Below are 20468 nucleotides of genomic sequence, written 5' to 3' on the forward strand. Positions count from 1 at the left end.
CTCACTGCTGTAGTAGGGAAGCTAGCAGGATGCAGAGGAATGCTGGGTCGGGTCGTGGCTTGGAGCAGGATGCAGTGTAAGCATTGCCAGATTCTCAGGCACACTGGATTTTTCCACTACGCTAATTTCTTGGCTTTCCCCCTTTGTGGTAAAGCAGCACTCGTAAGAATGTTGCGTTAAATGAACGGGAATCAAAAAGACAATGGAGAGGTGACTTGCTTACAGTGTGTCAGTGCCTTCCTGGGAAAACAATGCCATGTACCAAAGGGCTCTTTAGTCTAGCAGAGATGGGCTGAACAAGACCCAACACTGGAAGCTGAAACTGGACAAATTCAGGTTAGAAATTAGGCACAAATGTCTAACAATGAAGCTGATGAACCATTGGAAGAAAGTCCTATGGGCAGTGGTGGATTCTCCATTGTTTGGAGTCGGATCAAGCTTGGATGTCTTTCTGGAAGCTGCTTCAGCCAAACACAAGTTATCGGGCTCCGTGCAGAGGGAACTGGGGAAAATTCAATGGGTTGTGCTACACAGGAGCTCAGACTAGATTATTTAATGGACCTTCTGACCTTAAAACTAGATGAATTTAATCACAATTATGATTCTATTTACTATTAGTATTGCAGGAGCACCTAGGGGCGGGAGCTCAGGGCTCCTTTGTGCTGGGCACTCTAAACACCTGTAACAAAAACAAGAGAGAGACAGTCCTTGCACCACAGAACTCACAGTCTGACTACGTAATGAGAGACATCAGGTGAATCAAACAGACAAGCGGGGTGGGGCAGCAGGGTGAGTGTAAAGTCCTGGCTTGTGCAATAAGCAGTGCAGTTACAGTTTGGACTGACAGTCTACAAAGGCAGGTAGTGTGAGGCACCCCACACCACTCCTTACCTGAGCAATTTGTAGTAGAGAAATCGAAAGGCCTCCTGTAGGAGCACGGAGAACAGGACCCCGAATATTAGGAGGCCCTTCTGCAGTGGCTCATCTCCTGGGTCACTGGCTTTAACCGCAATGAACCAGACTAACGATGACAGGAGCAGGGAGACCAGCCAGAAAAAGGCCCTGAAAGAGAGACAGGCCATTTTGGAACGTGCAGCACTATACTGCCTGCCTGCTTCAGACAGCCACCCAGGCTGGGCAGTGTGGAAAGGGCCCCACTATCTGCACATCAGTGGGGTGCAGCTCCCAGGCCTGGTCAGGCTCGGCAGAGCTAGGGGTGGGGAGAGGTGTGGATACCTGTGGCAGGAGTCTCAGCTGGTGGAAATCTGTGACTCCCATGCACCAGCCGAGAGAACGAATCTGTGCTGAAATCTCTCTGCAAGAGCATGACAGATCATGTGCTCGGCCCCTCCAGACAGAGGACTGGTGCTCTCCTGCCACCGTCCATAGCAGCCCCTCTGAGAGCAGCAGGATGCAGTGCCCAGACCAATGGGGGGCCCAGAAACATGGGAAGTGGCAGAAAAACCCTACTGCTAACCCAACTCAAGATCCTGCAGTGCATGGACAGAGGACCCCCCCATCTGGTGTCCACCCCATGACAGACACACCACTCAAATCACCGAGTGCGCAGGGACTGCGCCCTTAGCAGCAGCTCCAAAATGAGGCCCTTGTGCTCCTCAGCCAGGGAGCAGACTGGGGCAGTTAGTGCCCCACCTGAAGCACACGGCACTCAGAGCAGAACATAGCAAACATCTGGAACACCTGGTAGCAAGTGAAAGACACGCAGCCCCCATCACTGCAGGTCTCAGGCACGCTGGGTTCAGCAAGGGGAGCCAGGTCCCAAGGCAGCTGGCCCGCAGAGCTGAGGCCTGCGGCCCAACACACACAGCACCATACCTGTTAGAACAGAGGGGGGCAAACTACGACCCGTGGGCCACATCTGGCCCATCCTGCCCGGTCCTCGAGCTCCCGGTTGGGGAGGCTAGTCCCCGGCCCCTCCCCTGCTGTCCCCCCTCACCCGCAACCTCAGGTCGCAGCGCTGCCAGCGCTCTGGCCCGTTGCTCCTGCCAGGCAGTGCAGTGGCGTGGCTGCGAGCTCCTGCCGCTCTGAGCAGCATGGTAAGGGGGCAGGAGGGGGAGAGGTTGGATAAGGGAAAGAGGGTTCTGGGGAGCAGTCACAGGACAAGGAGCATGGGGGGGTTGGATGGGTTGGGGCTTCTCGGGGGGGGGGCAGGGGCCAGGCTGTTTGGGGAGGCACAGCCTTCCCTACCTGGCCCTCCATACAGTTTGGCAACCCCGATGTGGCCTCGGGCCAAAAGGTTTGCCCAGTGCTGCAAAGAGAGCGAACGCCGACGGACAGCATGGCACATGTTTGCACTGCTGTAAATGACAGCACAAGGGAATGGTGACTTGTCCCACAGAGCATGCCCCATGATGGAGCAGTCTGCATCTCCAGTGGTGTCCGGTGGAGCTGCTGTAGGGCTCAGCCCCCGAAATCTGCAGAGGTGCTCAGCTCCTGTTCCCTGAGCTCCCCCATTCTCTCTGACCCAGGCTGCCCCAGATCCTTCTCTTGGGGCACAGGGGACTGTTGCTGGTCTGCCCCATAGAAAATATACTCGGACCTGAAACCTCCTCCTCTCAGGTCCTGCTTTTTTGATCTACCTGGCCCCCATTGTGCACACCTCACACTCTTTAGCGTACAAAAATTAAACAATACACAACAAATGGAAGAAAGGAGAAGGGGATGGCAATGGATTTAAATCAGAAGTTAGGAATTGTAGAACACTGAAACGGGACACAAAGAGAAACCTGTGGCCAGCAGAGATAAGGACAATAAGAATGTTTAAAATATGTTTGAAAGAACCAGAATCCTGACAATGGATTGGTCTATTACTAGATGGAAGTAGTAGAATTATCAAGAATAATGAGAAAAGGCAGAGGAGTTCAATAAATATTTCTGTTCTGTTTGTGGGAGACGGATATTGTAGGCTCATCATATGACAATATAACTCTTTCCATTCCACTACTTTCTCAGGAGAATGCCACACAGCAGCTCGATCAGTTAGATGATATTTTAAAACAGCAGGTCCATATAACCTGAACCCAAGAGTTTTAGAAAGGCTGGCTGAGGAGCTCATTGGACCGTTACTGCTGATTTTCAAAATGCCCTAGAACGCTGGGGAAAGGTACAGAAGGCTGGAAGAAAGCAAATAGTATGCCAATATTTTGAAAGGGTAAACAGCATGACCTGGGTAATTATGGGCTTGTCAGCCAGACATTGATCCTGGGCAAGATAATGAAGCAGCTGATATGGGACTCTAATAATGAAGAATTAGAGGAGGGTAATATAATTAATGCCAATCAGCATGGGTTTATGGAAAATAGATCCTGTCAAACTAGCTTGATGAGACATGGTGGGTGAGGTAATTTTTTTATTGGACCAACTTCTGCTGGTGAGAGAGACAAGCTGTCTTCACTCTCAGTACCTTTCCCAGACCTGAAGAAGGGCTCTGTATAAACTCAAAAGCTTGTCTCGCTCACCAGCAGAAGCTGGTCCAATAAAGGATATTACCTCACCCACCGAGTCTCTCATTCCTGGGACCAACATGGCTACAACACCATTGCAAACTAAGTTGAAATCACAGTTACTATTAACAAGGGGGAAGGAATGCAAGCAAAATAGGGAAAGAATAGATTCAAGACTATTTAGATAAGTAGATGTATTCAAGTCAGCAAGACCTAATGAAATTCATTCTAGTTCCTACTTACAGAACTAGCTGAAGCAATCTTTGAGAACTCCTAGAGGATGCGTGAGATCCTAAAGGATTGGAGAAGGGCAAACATAGTACCTATCTTTAAGAAGAGGAGCAAAGAGGACCACGGAATTACAAACCAGTCAACCTAACTTCAATACCTGGAAAAATACTGGAAGAAATTATTAAACAGATCAATTTATAAGTGTCTAAAAATAAACAGGGTTATAAGGAACAGCCAGCATGGATTTATCGAGAACAAATCATGCCGAACTAATCTCATTTCCTTCTTTGACAGAGTTACTGGCCAAGTGGATATGGGGAAAGCAGTAGATATGATGTATCTTTATTTTAGTAAGACTTTTGACAGTCCCATGTGACATTCTCATAAGAAAACTAGAAAAATGTGGTCTAGATGAAATTACAATAAGGCAAGTGCACAACTGGTTGAAAGACCGTATTCAAAGAGTCATTATCAATGGGTTGCTGTCAAACCAGGAGGATGTATCTAGCGGGGTCCTGCAGCAGACAGCCCTGGGTCTGGTACTGCTCAATTTTTTTCATTAATGACTTGGGATAATGGAGTGGAGAGTATGCTTATAAAATCTGCAGAAGACACCAAGCTGGGAGAGTTGGAAGCACTTTGGAGAACAGAATTAGAATTCAAAACAACCCCGACAAATTGGAGAATTGGTCTGAATTCAAGGAGATGAAATTCAATAAAAACAAGTGCAAAGTACTTCACTTGGGAAGGAAAAATCAAATGCACAACTACAAAATGGGGAACAACTGTCTAGGTGAGAGTACTGCTAAAAAGGATCTGGGGGTTAGAGATCCTGGGGATCACAAATTGAATATGGGTCAACCACATCATGCGGTTGCAAAAAGGCTGGTATCATTCTGGGGTGTATTAACTGGAATTGTGTACGAAAACCATGGGATGCAATTGTCCTGCTCTCCTTGGTGCTGGGTGAGGCCTCAGCTGGAGAGCTGCGTCTAATTCTGGGCGCCACCTTTTAGGAAAGGTGTGGAACACAGAATGTCGACCATGCTCACAGGATCCTGGGAAACAGAGACTCTAAAAAGCTTGGGGGGGGGTGCATAGGTGCTGGAACTAGGGGTGTAGGGGGTGCTGCAGCACCCCCTGGCTAGAAATGGGTTTCCATTATATTACAGTTTGGTTCAATGGCTCTCAGCAGCCCCACTATACAAATTGTTCCAGCACCCTGGGGGGGATGGATAATCAGCCAAACATGAGTTCCCAGTATGACAGAGTGGCCAAAAGAGCTAATGCGATCCTGGGATGTATAAACGGGAATCTTGAGTGTGAGTAGAGATTATTTTACCTTTTTATTTGGCAATGGTGCAACTACTGCTGGAATACTGTGTCCAGTTCTGATGCCTGTAATTGGTGATAATTTGGAGAAGGTTCAGAGAGGAGCCATGAGAATGATTAAAAAATTAGAAAAAATTAGTGATAAACTTTTAACAAAGAGGTGGTTAAGGTGTGATTTGATCAGGCTATAAGTACCCACATGGGGAACAAATGTTTAATAATGGGCTCTTCAATCTAGCAGAGAAAGGCATAACATGATCTAATGGCTGGACAGCGAAGCTAGACAAATTCAGACTGAAAAGAAGGTGTATGTTTTTAACAGTGAGGGTAATTAACCATTAGAACAATTTACCAAGGATCATGGTGGATACTCCATAACCTGACAAATTTTAAATCAAGAGCAAATGTTTTTTGAAAAGCTCTACTCTAGAGAGTATTTTGGGACAGTTCCCTGGCCTATGCTGTACAGGAGGTCAGACGAGACCTACAACCAGTGCTATAATCCCAACTGTACATACAAAATGACTGGATCTAAATTAGGCGTTACCACTCAAGAGAAAGATCTTGGAGTCATTATAGACAGTTCTCTGAGAACATCCACTCAATGAGCAGCAGCAGCAGTCAAAAAAGGTAACATAAGAACGACCGTACTGGGTCAGAGCAAAGGTCCATCTAGCCCATTATCCTGTCTTCTGACAGTGGCCAGTGCCAGGTGCCCCAGAGGGAATGAACAGAACAGGGAATTATCAAGTGATCCATCCCCTGTTGCCCATCCCAGGTTCTGGCACATAATTTTGGGAATCATTATGAAAGGGATAGTTAATAACATAGAAAATATCATATTGCCTCTGTATAAATCCAGAATATTCCCACATCTTGAATACTGCATACAGATCTGGTCACCCTACCTCAAAAAACATATATTGGGATTTGAAAAGGCACAGAAGAGAGCAACAAAAGTGACTGAGGGTATGGAACAGCTTCCTAATGAGAAGAGATTAATAAGACTGGGACTGTTCAGCTTGAAAAAGAGATGACTAAGGGGAGATGTGACAGAGGTCTATAAAATCATGACTGGTGTGGAGAAAGCAAATAAGGAAGTGTTATTTTCTCCTTCTCACAACACAAGAACTAGGAGTCACCCAATGAAATGAACAGGCAGCAGGTTTAAAACAAACAGAAGGAAGTATTTCTTCACAGAGCGCACGGTCAACCTGTGGAACTCCTTGCTATCACCAGCAGGAGAGTGAATTTGTGTGGGGGGGTGGAGGGTGAGAAAACCTGGATTTGTGCTGGAAATGGCCCACCTGATGATCACTTTAGATAAGCTATTACCAGCAGGACAGTGGGGTGGGAGGAGGTATTGTTTCATATTCTCTGTGTATATATAAAGTCTGCTGCAGTTTCCACGATATGCATCCGATGAAGTGAGCTGTAGCTCACGAAAGCTCATGCTCAAATAAATTGGTTAGTCTCTAAGGTGCCACAAGTACTCCTTTTCTTTTTGCGAATACAGACTAACACGGCTGTGACTCTGAAACCTGTCATTCTTGCCAGAGGAGGCTGTGAAGGCCAAGAGTATAACAGGGTTTAAAAAAGAAGTAGGTAAGTTCCTGGAGGACAGGCCCAACAATGGCTATTAGCAGGGATGGTGGCCTTGGCCTCTGCTTGCCAGAGGCGGGCAATGGGCGACCGGGGATGGGTCACTGCGGGATTCGCCGCCTGTTCGCTCCCCGTGGGGCGCCGGCCCCTGACGGCGGACAGGACGCGGGGCTGGTCGGACCCTTGGCTCTGACCCCGGGGCACGCAGCAGGTCCGCCCGGGGCCCCCCCCCCGGGGCTCCGCCAGGGCCCCCCCCCCCCGGGGCACGCAGCAGGGCCCCCCCCCCGGGGCACGCAGCAGGTCCGCCCGGGGCTCCGCCGGGGCCCCCCTTCCCCCGGGGCACGCAGCAGGGGCCCCCCTTCCCCCGGGGCACGCAGCAGGGGCCCCCCTTCCCCCGGGGCACGCAGCAGGGGCCCCCCCCCCGAGGCACGCAACAGGTCCGCCCGGGCCCCCCCCCGGGGCTCCGCCAGGGGCCCCCCCCCCGGGGCTCCGCCCGGGCCCCCCCCCCGGGCCGCTCCCGCGCACTCACCCGGCGACGAGCACGATGACGCGCAGCGGGTCCCGCAGCACGGTGAAGAGCAGCAGCCCGAGCGCCGGCCCGAAGGCGATGAAGCTGCAGCCGAAGAAGACGGGGAGGGTCATGGCGGGCCGGGCCGGGCCGGGCCGGGCGGGGGCACCAGGGCTCGGTCAGTCGGTCGGGCTCCCGGTCCCGGTCCCGGTCCCGCCTCGCCGGCCCTGGCCCCGCCCCTTCCGGGGGCCTGGTGACATCACGTCCCGCAGCCCGGCCGCGTTAAAAGGGCAACGCCGGGGCGAGCGCTGGGCCCCTCCGCGGGGCCGCGCTGGTGACCCCGAGCCCCGCCTGGGGCCGCAGCGCGCGCCCCGGGGTGCGACGGACCCGCTCAGGCCGGGGGCCCCGCCCCTGTGACCCTCCCTCCTGCCGGGGCCGCGCGGGCTCCTGGGGGGCCGGGGCTCCCTCTGCCCTGCCCGGCACGCGCCTGGGGGCTGAGTAAAGGAGCCGGGCGCTGACCTCGGGGAGCCTGGGGTCGGCTGTGGGGGGCGGGGCGGGTGGGGGGGGGAGCCTGGGGTCGGCTGTGGGGACGGGGCGGGGCGGGTGGGGGGGGAGCCTGGGGTCGGCTGTGGGGGCGGGGCGGGGCGGGGAGCCTGGGGTCGGCTGTGGGGACAGGGCGGGGCGGGTGGGGGGGAGCCTGGGGTCGGCTGTGGGGACAGGGCGGGGCGGGTGGGGGGGAGCCTGGGGTCGGCTGTGGGGGCGGGGCGGGGCGGGGAGCCTGGGGTCGGCTGTGGGGACAGGGCGGGGCGGGTGGGGGGGAGCCTGGGGTCGGCTGTGGGGGCGGGGCGGGGCGGGGAGCCTGGGGTCGGCTGTGGGGACAGGGCGGGGCGGGTGGGGGGGAGCCTGGGGTCGGCTGTGGGGGCGGGGCGGGGCGGGGGGGAGCCTGGGGTCGGCTGTGGGGACAGGGCGGGGCGGGTGGGGGGGAGCCTGGGGTCGGCTGTGGGGGCGGGGCGGGGGGGGGAGCCTGGGGTCGGCTGTGGGGACAGGGCGGGGCAGGGCAGGGCAGGGCAGGGCGGGGCGGGGGGGGGAGCCTGGGGTCGGCTGTGGGGACGAAGGGCGGGGCGGGGCGGGGGGGGAGCCTGGGGTCGGCTGTGGGGACAGGACAGGACAGGGCGGGGCGGGTGGGGGGGGAGCCTGGGGTCCGCTGTGGGGACAGGGCGGGGCGGGGGGGGAGTCTGGGGGCGGGGGGGGAGTCTGGGGGCGGCTGCGGGGGGGGGAGCCTGGGGTCGGCTGTGGGGACAGGGCGGGGCGGGTGGGGGGGGAGTCTGGGGGCGGCTGTGGGGACAGGGCGGGGCGGGTGGGGGGGGAGTCTGGGGGCGGCTGTGGGGACAGGGCGGGGCGGGTGGGGGGGGAGTCTGGGGTCGGCTGTGGGGACAGGGCGGGGCGGGGGGGGAGGCTGTGGGGACGAAGGGCGGGGGTGGAGTCTGGGGTCGGCTGCGGGGCGGGGGGGAGGTTGTGGGGACGAAGGGCGGGGCGGGTGGGGGGGAGTCTGGGGTCGGTTGTGGGGACGAAGGGCTGGGTGGGGGGGGAGTCTGGGGTCGGCTGTGGGGACGAAGGGCGGGGCGGGTGGGGGGGGGAGTCTGGGGTCGGCTGTGGGGACGAAGGGCGGGGCGGGTGGGGGGGGAGTCTGGGGTCGGCTGTGGGGACGAAGGGCGGGGCGGGTGGGGGGGGGAGTCTGGGGTCGGCTGTGGGGACGAAGGGCGGGGGGGGGGGAGTCTGGGGTCGGCTGTGGGGACGAAGGCCGGGGCGGGGGGGGGGGGAGTCTGGGGTCGGTTGTGGGGACGAAGGCCGGGGTGGGTGGGTGGGGAGTCTGGGGTCGGTTGTGGGGACGAAGGCCGGGGTGGGTGGGGGGGAGTCTGGGATAGGCTGTGGGGACGAAGGCCAGGGCGGGGGAGAGTCTGGGGTCAGTTGTGGGGACGAAGGCCAGGGTGGGGCGGGGTCGTCTGGAGCCAGGCCTTTTGGATCCTTCCCCCCCAGAGCAGAGCGCTGAAGCTCCCTCCCTGAGCTCAGGGGAAGGGCAGGGTGGGAGCTCCAGGAATGAACTTGGCCTGCCAGGAAGCTTGGACGCCAACCCTGCCGCAGGCACAAAGTTCAGCCAAGCCAAACCACGTGCGGAGCACAGAGGATGCACCTGTTTCCTGAGGTGGGTGGGTCTGATCATCTGCTTGGCCAGGCCCTGCCGCTCTGACACCTCACGGCCGACCCTGCCATGGACCTCACAACCCGAATCGGACATATCGCAGCAAGGGGGCCAGCCAAGAAAGGAGGGAAGCAGCATTTAAATCAATACGGCTGCCCTTCCCGCTTTTACAGGGAGATGATTTCCCAGTCTGATACACGTGCCTGGCAGGGAGCTTCCCTGAGATCGCCCTGAGTCCTCCATTCCCCCAAGTTAGAACACCCTGTGAGCCTCCCTGAGTTCCTCTCCCCGCCCCCGCCCCCTCCACAAAAGTTCAGTGTGGACAAATAGTTTGGCCAACTCTGCTCTAGCCTGGCTTTGTCTACACTGAACTTTTATTGGTCAAACTTTTGTCATTCAGTGGTGTGAAAAAAACACACACACCCTCCAATGACAAAAGTTTTACAGACGAAAGTGCCAGTGTGAACAGCACTTTGTCGAACAGTGGCTACGCTGCGTACCTTTTAGTGGCATGGATGTAGCAGCACAGGTGCCTAGTGTAGACATACCCTGTGTTTACTGTCTGCCTTAGCCAGGAGGCTTAGGCTAAACCTCCCTGCTCTGTCCCACCCAGAGGGCCACAGCTTCCCTTATAGGCTGTTAATTGCTGTCTTCCCTGGCCTGGAGACTCTGGGCTAAAGACTGCTTACTGCTCTGCCACGCCCAAGGGGCTAGAGCTCCAGACTGCTAATGACAGGTTTCAGAGTAGCAGCCGTGTTAGTCTGTATTCACAAAAAGAAAAGGAGGACTTGTGGCACCTTAGAGACTAACAAATTTATTTGAGCATAAATAAATGAGTGAGCTACAGCTTATGCTCAAATAAATTTGTTAGACTGCTAATGGTCATTTGCTTCTGCGGGGAGGCTGCGAGCTACAAACTGCTGACTGCTTGGCCCCACCAGCAGGACCCAAGCCCAAGTGCTGCTGCCTGACGTGGCGAGGTGGGGTGGCCTCCCTCCCCACTTGACAGCGAGAGACCACTACAGTCCTGGTCTACGGAGAGCTTGCTTCGGATGAAGAGGACGGGGGATTGGGGGTAGTTTGAAGGCCAGAAGAGGGGGTTCAGGAAAAATTTTCTTTCAGGTCCCCATCAGGTTGTAGTCTGATGACATGCCATATGGGTTCCAATGTGGGGTGGTAGGTGACAACTGGGGTGTGCAGTAAAAGGGGGTTTTATTTCTGTGTGGAAGCAGGTTCTCTCGGAGTATTAGGGTGGCTCATTCCATGATGAGATCTACTGCTCTGGTGAAGTGTCCTGGTTTGGTGAAGGCTGTTTCACGTGTGTTAAGGTGCACATCCTGGACTTTCTCCTCAGAGCACATGCTTTGCTAGCTGAGTGAGACACTGGTCAGACATTGGTGTGTTGTGCCTGCTGAGGCATGCCTGTGTCACAACCAGTTGGGCTGTTGCTGGGTTTGATATGTTCTTCCCAGTGACTCGGCTACTGGTGCCGTGTTGGCAGACGGTATGTTTGCTGGGGCGTTACTGAGCACAGGAGCAATGATGTGTCAAGAAGAATGGAGCATGTTTCTATTTGCGTTTAGTGTCTGACCCCCTTTGGGTGGGGTGGGGTTGCTGCTTTAGAAGAGGTGGTCCCAGAGCTGAGTCAGTTCCGTTTGTTGAGTGCCCGGGGAATTGGTCCAGTTCTTCTCAGCAGCTGTCAGCGCTGCATCTCCCACACACAAGGTGCATTCGTGTGAGGTGTCTATTTGGGTTTTATCCCAATCAATGAACCAGTTCAAGCTGGGCCCCAAACGTCACTTGTGTAGAATGGGCTGGACGGTCCCATAGGAGGGATTCACCACGGTATTTAGGCACCAGGTCCCAGGTTTGGCTCTATTGCAATTCACAAAACTCTGCCCTGTTTAGTCTGCCTGTCAGCATTTGCACTCCTGCCCCACTCTGGGCATCAGGATGCCCCAGCCCTAGAGCAATTCACAAGCCAGGGAGACGGGCGAATGCATGCCTAGCTCACTGCAGGGCCTGATCCCGTAGAGGTGCTAAGAGTCTGCTGACTGGATTGCAGCACTTTCAGAATCCATCAGGAGGAGATTGTGGAGCTGCCACATTATACCTTCTACCCCAGTGATAGAACCTGTCTGGGCTGTGGGAAACCTAGGAGTCAGTTCCCTCCTGTCTGCCAGAACCTGGGCTCCCGCATCTAACCACTGGGCTAAAAACTATGAGAGTATCCCCTCCTCCAGCTGCTGTGTGGTATGAGGCCCCTGCCTAGCTCACTGTCACAAAGCAGCCTGACTCCAGGAGATGGTTTCTGGCTGTGTGTCCCTGCAGCCCAGGCCAAGGCACCAAACTCCCTGAGAGGGATGGGGCATGGACAAATCCCTGTTGTTGGCATCTCCCATTGGTTTCAGCCCTGCTCAAGCCCCAAACTCCGGCAGGTATGCCCCATGGGGCTGAAGCCTGGAGACCCCCCTCCCCATTGGGCTGAAGACCCAGCTCCCCGCTGCCAGGCAGAGGACCTGAGCCTCCCCCCCACCCACCCCCATAGGTGGAGAATGGTGGTGATGTGGGGGGCTCTGCAAGCTTCACTTTACCTGTAAAAGACCCACATGTGGCTCACAACCATGGTTTGGCCACCCCTACTCTAGAGCTCTGGCCCTTTGGGGGCAGGACAAAGCAGGAAGCAGGCTTTAGCCTAACCTGGCTAAGGCAGCCACCAAATACAGTCTGGAGCCTACAGTCTTCTGGTTTGGGCAAGCCACAAGCAATGCACAGGCCTTCTGGCCTTGGAGTGAATAGGCTGCCACCCTGGGATTGGGGTTGGCAGCAGAGGGTAGGGGTTCCAGGCCTACCTTACTCCACAGGGTCCCAGCCCAGAGCCATAACAGTGGTGAATAATTTTACCACTGGGTCAGTGGGGATCCTACTGAAACATGCTGATTCCTTCGGTGGGAGGGATAGCTCAGTGGTTTGAGCATTGGCCTGCAAAACCCAGGGTTATGAGTTCAATCCTTGAGGGGGCCATTTAGGGATCTGTGGCAAAAATTGGGGATTGGTCCTGCTTTGAGCAGGGGATTGGACTAGATGACCTCCTGAAGTCCCTTCCAACCCTGATATTCTATGATTCTAATAAAACCGGACTAAAGTGTGTTTCCCTTGGGCTACTTCCATAGGTGCTGGAAGTAGTCGTGCTGGGAGGGCTGCTGCACCCCTTGGCTTGAAGTGGTTTCCATCATACGCAAGGTTTGGCTCAATGGCTCTCAGCACCCCCACTATACAAATTATTCCAGCATCTCTGGCTACTTTGTACCACAGTCTGGGCAGGGGGTTCCGTAGTCCAAGAGTCCTCTGTCTCCTCGGGGTACACTGCAGATGGCAGACCCGGCAACTCCTCTCCAGGTCAGTTTTCCCTGGGGTCAGGGTGCTGCACAGTAGCTGGTTCAGCTCTGGAGTTCTGCAGTGGACTGGAGACATCTGTCTCCTTCCCTGGTTCCTGGTAACTGAGCTGCAGGGCCCTCCCTTTATACTTCCTGTCCCACCCTGGTACTTCCGATGCAGGTTTGGCTCTGCCAACCGGGGGAGTGTAGTGGTGCCTTGCTCTCAAGTCCAGAGGGAGGCCATTCCACCACATTACACACCCCACCCCCTCAAGTCCATCTCTAGGAAAAGGCAAAGAGATGGCAAAGTCCCCTTCTCCCAACCGAGAGAAGAAATTGGTATTGGTGTGGTCCCTACCAGTCCGATGACACACCGTGAACGTGTAGGGTTGCACGGTGAGATACCAATGCACCAGTCAGGCAGACATTTTCTTGACCATGTTCAGCCACTTTAGGGGAGCAGTCAGTCAGAAGCACAAAGGGGGTCCCAGGAGCTAATATCTCAAGGCACTCATGGCCCACTTGACTGTCAGAGCTTCCTTCTTGATAACTGAGTAGTTCTTCTCTCAGAAGAGCAACTTGCAGCTGATATATAATATGGGGTGCTCTTCCCTGTTAACCTCTTGGGAGAGGATGGCTCCCAGTCCCACTACTAAGGCATCTGTCTGTAAAAGGAAGTCCCAGTTGAAGTCAGGGCTGAACAGCAGATGGCAGTCCTTGACTTTAGCAAAGCTTTTGACATGGTCTTCCACAGTATTCTTCCCAGCAAGTTAAAGGAGTATGGGCTGGATGAATGGACTATAAGGTGGATAGAAAGCTGGCTAGATTGTCGGGCTCAACGGGTAGTGATCAATGGCTCCATGTCTAGTTGGCAGCTGGCATCAAGTGGAGTGCCCCAAGAGTCGGTCCTCAGGCTGGTTTTTGTTCAATATCTTCATAAATGATCTGGAGGATGGTGTGGATTGCACCCTCAGCAAGTTTGCAGATGACCCTAAACTGGGAGGAGAGGTAGATATGCTGGAGGGTAGGGATGGGATACAGGGGGCCCTAGACAAATTAGAGGATTGGGCTAAAAGAAATCTGATGAGGATCAACAAGGACAAGTGCAGAGTCCTGCACTTAGGATGGAAGAATCCCATGCACTGCTACAGACTAGGGACAGAATGGCTCGGTAGCGGTTCGGCAGAAAAGGACCTAGGGGTTACAGTGGACGAGAAGCTGGATAGGAGTCAACAGTGTGCCCTTGTTGCCAAGAAGGCCAATGGCATTTTGGGATGTATAAGTAGGAGCATTGCCAGCAGATCGAGGGACGTGATCGTTCCCCTCTATTCAACATTGGTGAGGCCTCATCTGGAGTACTGTGTCCAGTTTTGGGCCCCACACTACAAGAAGGATGTGGAAAAATTGTGAAGAGTCCAGCGGAGGGCAACAAAAGTGATTAGGGGACTGGAACACATGACTTATGAGGAGAGGCTGACGAAACTGGGATTGTTTAGTCTGCAGAAGAGAAGAATGAGGGGGGATTTGATAGCTGCTTTCAACTACCTGAAAGGGGGTTCCAAAGAGGATGGCTCTAGGCTGTTCTCAGTGGTAGCAGATGACAGAACAAGGAGTAATGGTCTCAAGTTGTAGTCGGGGAGGTTTAGGTTGGATATTAGGAAAAACTTTTTCACTATGAGGGTGGTGTAACACTGGAATGCGTTACCTAGGGAGGTGGTGGAATCTCCTTCCTTAGAAGTTTTTAAGGTCAGGCTTGACAAAGTCCTGGCTGGGATGATTTAGTTGGGGATTGGTCCTGCTTTGAGCAGGGGGTTGGACTAGATGACCTCCTGAGGTCCCTTCCAACCCTGATATTCTATGATTCTATGAGCACTGGTTCTTGGCACAGTTGGTCTTTGAGGGTCTGGAAGGCCCGTCCACACTCTGGAAGACTCGTCCACACTCATCCATCCAATGCACACATCGGGGACTATCTTTTTTCAGGAGCCACGATCAAGGCAAAATTGGGGACAAAGTAGTGGTAATATTCTGCTAGCCCCAGAAATTGCCACACCTGTCTTTTTGTGGTAGGGGGCTGAGTAGGCCTGCAGACCCTGGAGCTTTCCCACTAGGGGCCATACTTGGTCTTGCCACAGGGTGTATCCCAGATAAGTAATCTCCTGCCACCCAATCTTGCACTTCTTGGGGTTAGCAGTCAGCCTGGTGGTGCACAAGGCTCTATAGATAGTGGTGACCCAGTTGAGGTGGTCTTCCCAGTGGCTGCTGTAAATCACTGTCTCATTGAGACAGGCAGCAGTGCAGGCATAATGGGGTTGTAGGATCCAGTCTATCAGCTGCTGGAAGGTGGTCGGGGTGCCATGGAGATCGAAAAGCATCCAGGTGAATTGGTACAGCCTGGTCAGGGTAGTGAATGCAGTCTTCTCCCTGGAGCTTGGCTCCAGTGGAATTTGCCAGTACCCTTTGGTGAGATCCAGGGTGTTTCTGGGCATCACTGAGGGAGTCTAGTTGCTCATTGATCCATGTTATCAGGTAAGCATCGAATTTAGAGATGGTGTTGACTCTCTGGAAAATTAAGGCAGAACCCAAGGGTCTCATCAGGCTTAAGGACCAGAACAAGGGGACTGTGCCACTCATTTTGGAACCTCTCGACTATGCCTAGTTCCACCATGGCTTGGACCTCCTTCTCAACTATTTCGGGTGTTTGGCATGGCAATTGCCTTCATGACCTCCTGAGGTCCCTTCCAACCTGATATTCTATGATTCTATGAATGGCCTCATGGTCTCTGAGACAACTTCTCCCGGGTTCATCAATATTCTATGCTGTACAAGTGTAGTCTGTCCTGGCTGAGCCATGAAGGTTTTAGGGAATGCTTTCAGCAGGCTCCTGACTTGCTTCTGTTGCTCCTCAGTCAGAGTATCCCCCAGTTGTGGCCCTTCAGAGTCCGTTAGGTCAGGAAGCTGGGCCCCTAAGTCTGGCTCCAAGGCATATGAGGTGATCAGCAGCCCCTCGAGCTTCCGCCATACCTTTAACAGATATGACAGATTTACCATGTCATTTTCCTTCCAGTCGGGTTGGGACACTTCATAGGTGACCGGCCCAACCTGGCGAATGATCCCATAAGCCCCCTGTCAGCGTGCTAGGAGTTTTGACTCCTCAGAGGGTAGGAGGAGGAGAGCCCTTTCATCAGGCTCAAAAGGTCCTCCCCCGGGCTCCCTTGTTAGAAGTTCACTCCTGTGCTTTCTCGGGTGCCTCGTCCACTTCCTCAAAGGGCTCTCCCTCAAAGGCCACTTCAGGCTGATGGGACCCCCAGGTTTGCAGCATGCAGGACCTCCACAAATCCCCTCTAGCCGTGGACCAAGATAACAGGATATGCTAGCCTTGGTGCTGGCCTACCGTCATGGTCTGTGCCTCCCCCTTCACCATCACGATGACCCAGGCCTTGGAGTAGGGCTTCACCTCCCCGTGGATGCATTGCAGCCGAATGACTCCCAGTGATAGATCCAGGGGCTGGATGAGGTCCTGATGGTCGAGAGTCTGCCTGCATCCAGCATCAATGAGGGCTGACACTCAGACTCCGTACGTGTCCAAGGGGACTATCAGCTTACCAGGAGGGCTGCTTACGGGCCTGAGACTCCCCAGAGCAGACCCGGCTGAAATTGCAGTCCAACATGGGGCACTCGCATCAAAGGTGCCAAATCAGCTGAAGATGAAACAAGGGCCAATTTTGGGGTGCCTGGGCCAGTCTAGAGTTGGGTGGGGGCATTGGCTCACCTGCCATCTGGGGCTTCCCCACCATATCTGGGTTCTCAGGTATTATATATAGCTGGACCGCTTGGTAATAGTGACCGTAATATAATTAAATTTAACATCCCTATGGTGGGGAAAACTCCACAGCGGCCCAGCACTGTAGCATTTAATTGCAGAAAGGGGAACTACACAAAAATGAGGAGGTTAGTGAAACAAATTAAAAAGGTACAGCACCAAAAGTAAAATCGCTGCAAGCTGCGTGGAAACTTTTTAAAGACACCATAATAGAGGCTCAACTTAAATGTATACCCCAAATTAAAAAAAATTAGTAAGAGAACCAAAAAAGAGCCACCGTGGTTAAACAACAAAGTAAAAGAAGTAGTGAGAGGCAAAAAAGGCATCCTTTAAAAAGTGGAAGATAAATCCTAATGAGGAAAATAGAAAAGACCATAAACTCTGGCAAATGAAGTGTAAAAATATAATTAAACAAAAATAGAATTTGAAGAACAGCTAGCCAAAGACTCCAAAAGTAATAGCAAATTTAAAAAAAAAATACATCAGAAGCAGGAAGCCTCCTAAACAACCAGTGGGGCCACTGGACAATCGAGATGCTAAAGGAGCACTCAAAGATGATAAGGCCATTGCGGAGAAACTAAATGAATTCTTTGCATCGGTCGTCACTGTTGAGGATGTGAGGGAGATTCCCAAACTTGAGCTATTCTTTTTGGGTGACAGATCTGAGGAACTGTCCCAAATTGAGGTGTCATTAGAGGAGCTTTCGGAACAAATTGATAAACTAAACAATAATAAGTCTCCAGGACCTGATGGTATCACCCAAGAGTTCTGAAGGAACTCAAATGTGAAATTCCAGGACTACTAACTATCATCTGTAACCGATCATTTAAATCAGCTTCTCTACCAAATTACTGTAGGAGAGCTAATGTGACGCCAAGTTTTAAAAAGGGCTCCAAAGGTGACCCTGTCAACTACAGGCCAGTAAGCCTCAGTTCAGTACCAGGCAAATTGGTTGAAACTATCGTAAAGAACAAAATTGTCAGGCGCATAGATGAACAATTTGTTGGGAAATAGTCAACATGGTTTTAGTAAAGGGAAATCATGCCTCACCAATCTACTAGAATTCTTTGAGGGGGTCAACAAGTATGCGGACAAAGGAGATCCAATGGATATAGTGTATTTACATTTTCAGAAAGCCTTCGATAAGGTCCCTCACCAAAGGCTCTTAAGCAAAATAAGCAGTCATGGGATAAGAGGGAAGGTCCTCTCACGGATCAGTAACTGGTTAAAAGATAGGAAACAAAGGGTAGGAATAAATGGTCAGTTTTTAGAATGGAGAGAGGTAAATAGTGGCGTCCCCAAGGGAAGTTCTGGGACCAGTCCTATTTAACATACTCATAAATGATCTGGAAAAAGGGGTAAATAGTGAGATGGCAAAATTTGCAGATGATACAAAACTACTCAAGATAGTTAAGTCCCAGGAAGACTGCGAAGAGCTACAAAAGGATCTCACAAAACTGGGTGACTGGGCAACAAAATGGCAGATGAAATTTGATGTTAATAAATGCAAAGTAATGCACATTGGAAAACATAAACTTAACTGTACATATACAATGATGGGGTCTAAATTAGCTGTTACCACTCAAGGAAGAGACCTTGGAGTCATTGTGGATAGTTCTCTGAAAACATCCACTCAATGTGCAGTGGCACTGAAAAAAACGAACAGAATTCTGGGCATCTGTAACGAGGCTGGTTCTGGCGGGACCCAGCTGAGAGGTGCCAATTCAGGACAAATTGCTTAAAGCAGGGCAGTTACAGCCCAAGGCTGGGGTTTTTCCACCTCTAAGGCAAACCAAACCAGTCAAACAGAGAAGACTTTTGTCTCACCCCACTGGCTAACCACAAGTCACCCAAGCAATTCCCTTAGACACTCCAGTTTCCCAGTATCACCACCAGTGCCACTCGTTATGGGGACAAAAAGTTATGAAAACCAATACCCCAGTAAAAGAAAAAAGGTTTTCTTGATCCCAAAGGACCAAGCCCCAGACCCAGGTCAATATACAAATCAGATCTTACCCACAAATCATGCTGTTGCCAATCCTTTAGAATCTAAAATCTAAAGGTTTAGTCATAAAAGGAAAAAGATAGAGATGGGAGCTAGAATTGGTTAAATGGAATCAATTATATACAGTAATGGCAAAGTTCTTGGTTCAGGCTTGCAGCAGTGATAGAATAAATCAAATCTCTGGAGAACATCCACAGCTGGGATGGGCTATCAGTCCTTGGTTCACAGCTTCAGTGTAGCAAAGTTCCTCCAGAGGTATGAAGCAGGATTGAATACCAGATGGAGGAGCTGCAGCAGCTTTTTATAGTCTCTTGCCATGTGGTCTTTCTTTCTTTGTTCCAAAGACAAGGTGCCCATCCCATGGCCTGGAAAAACCTCAGAGTTCTGTCCATCATCAGGTCCCTGCATACCAGAGTGGTCACTTTGGATGAGCTATTACCAGCAGGATAGTGAGTTTGTGTGTGTGGTTTTTGGGAGGGGGGTGAGGGGGTGAGAGAACCTGGATTTGTGCAGGAAATGGCCCAACTTGATTATCATGCACATTGTGTAGAGAGTTGTCACTTTGGATGGGCTATCACCAGCAGGAGAGTGAATTTGTGTGTGGGGGTGGAGGGTGAGAAAACCTGGATTTGTGCTGGAAATGGCCCAACTTGATGATCACTTTAGATAAGCTATTACCAGCAGGACAGTGGGGTGGGAGGAGGTATTGTTTCATATTCTCTGTATGTATATAAAGTCTGCTGCAGTTTCCACGGCATGCATCCGATGAAGTGAGCTGTAGCTCACGAAAGCTCATGCTCAAATAAATTGGTTAGTCTCTAAGGTGCCACAAGTACTCCTTTTCTTAAGGCATGTCTGCCTTCTCTTAATGGGTCAATTGTATAGCTAATGGTCCTTAATGGGCCATCAAGCAGGCTAGGCAGAGCTGACACCAACTTGTCTGGAGTGTTCCCCAGAAGCATAGCACAGGTTTGAAATACAGACAGTATAGAGCCAATATAATAACTTTAACTATAAAAATTATACACACATATAGACAGCATAATCATAACCAGCAAACCATAACCTTGTCTTAGACACCTCATTTGACCCCCTTTATACAAGATTTGGTGCCACTACAGGACTTTGGTTGCAACAACGATCTATACGGTCCCAGCTTATGTCAATAATGTCACAGCATCATTAAGAAAGGGATAGATAATAAGACAGAAAATATCATATTGCCTCTATATAAATCCATGGTATGCCCACAGATGCGTGCAGATGTGGTCGCCCCATCTAAAAACAAAGATATATTGGAATTGGGAAAGGTTCAGAAAAGGGCAACAAAAATCATTAGGGGTATACAATGGCTTCCATATGAGGAGAGATTAATAAGACTGGGACTTTTCAGCTTGGAAAAGAGGCGAATAAGGGGAGATATGATAGAGGTCTATAAAATCATGAGTGGTAATAGAGAAAGTAAATAAGGAAGTGTTATTTACTCCTTCTCATAATACAAGAACAAGGGGCCACCAAATGAAATTAATAGGTAGCAGGTTTAAAACAAAAACAAGAAAGTATTTTTTCATGCAACGCACTGTCGACCTCTGGAACTCCTTGCCAGAGGGTGTTGTGAAAGTCAATACTATAACAGGGTTCAAAAGGGAGCTAGATAGGTTCATGGAAGATAGCCATTGATGGACCTATTAGCCAGGATGGGCAGGAATGGTGTCCTTAGCCTCTGTTTGCCAGAAGCTGGGATTGGGTGATAGGTTATCATCAAGTGATCCATGCCCTGTCTGTTCATTCCCTTTGGGGCACCTGCCATTGGCCACTGTCAGAGGACAGGATACTGGGCTTGATGGACCTTTGGTCTGACCCAGTATGGCCATTCTTATCTATTCTCTGAGATGCATGGGATGGATATTGAGGATTGATGGTGTC

The 20468-nt window shown here is 52.1% G+C and overlaps 2 protein-coding genes across 2 annotated transcripts in view; both read right to left on the bottom strand.

Moving 5' to 3' along the window:
• The window catches only part of LOC140911042 (gamma-secretase subunit Aph-1b-like), a 29713-nt gene extending 22286 nt beyond the window's left edge, over positions 1 to 7427 (bottom strand). The window contains exons 1-2 of the mRNA XM_073343248.1: positions 7159 to 7427; positions 892 to 1062 (exon numbers count right to left, since the gene is read on the bottom strand). Coding sequence (XP_073199349.1) covers positions 892 to 1062; positions 7159 to 7271 — 284 coding nt within the window. The 5' untranslated portion in view covers positions 7272 to 7427. The remainder of the gene's footprint in view (positions 1 to 891; positions 1063 to 7158) is intronic.
• TPM2 (tropomyosin 2) overlaps positions 7 to 20468 on the bottom strand; it is a 57538-nt gene continuing 37076 nt past the window's right edge. Inside the window, exon 9 of the mRNA XM_073343240.1 lies at positions 7 to 95. Within this exon, the coding sequence (XP_073199341.1) occupies positions 22 to 95 (74 nt within the window). The 3' untranslated portion in view covers positions 7 to 21. The remainder of the gene's footprint in view (positions 96 to 20468) is intronic.

This window comes from Lepidochelys kempii, chromosome 5, assembly GCF_965140265.1.
Source record: "Lepidochelys kempii isolate rLepKem1 chromosome 5, rLepKem1.hap2, whole genome shotgun sequence".
NCBI lineage: Eukaryota > Metazoa > Chordata > Testudines > Cheloniidae > Lepidochelys > Lepidochelys kempii.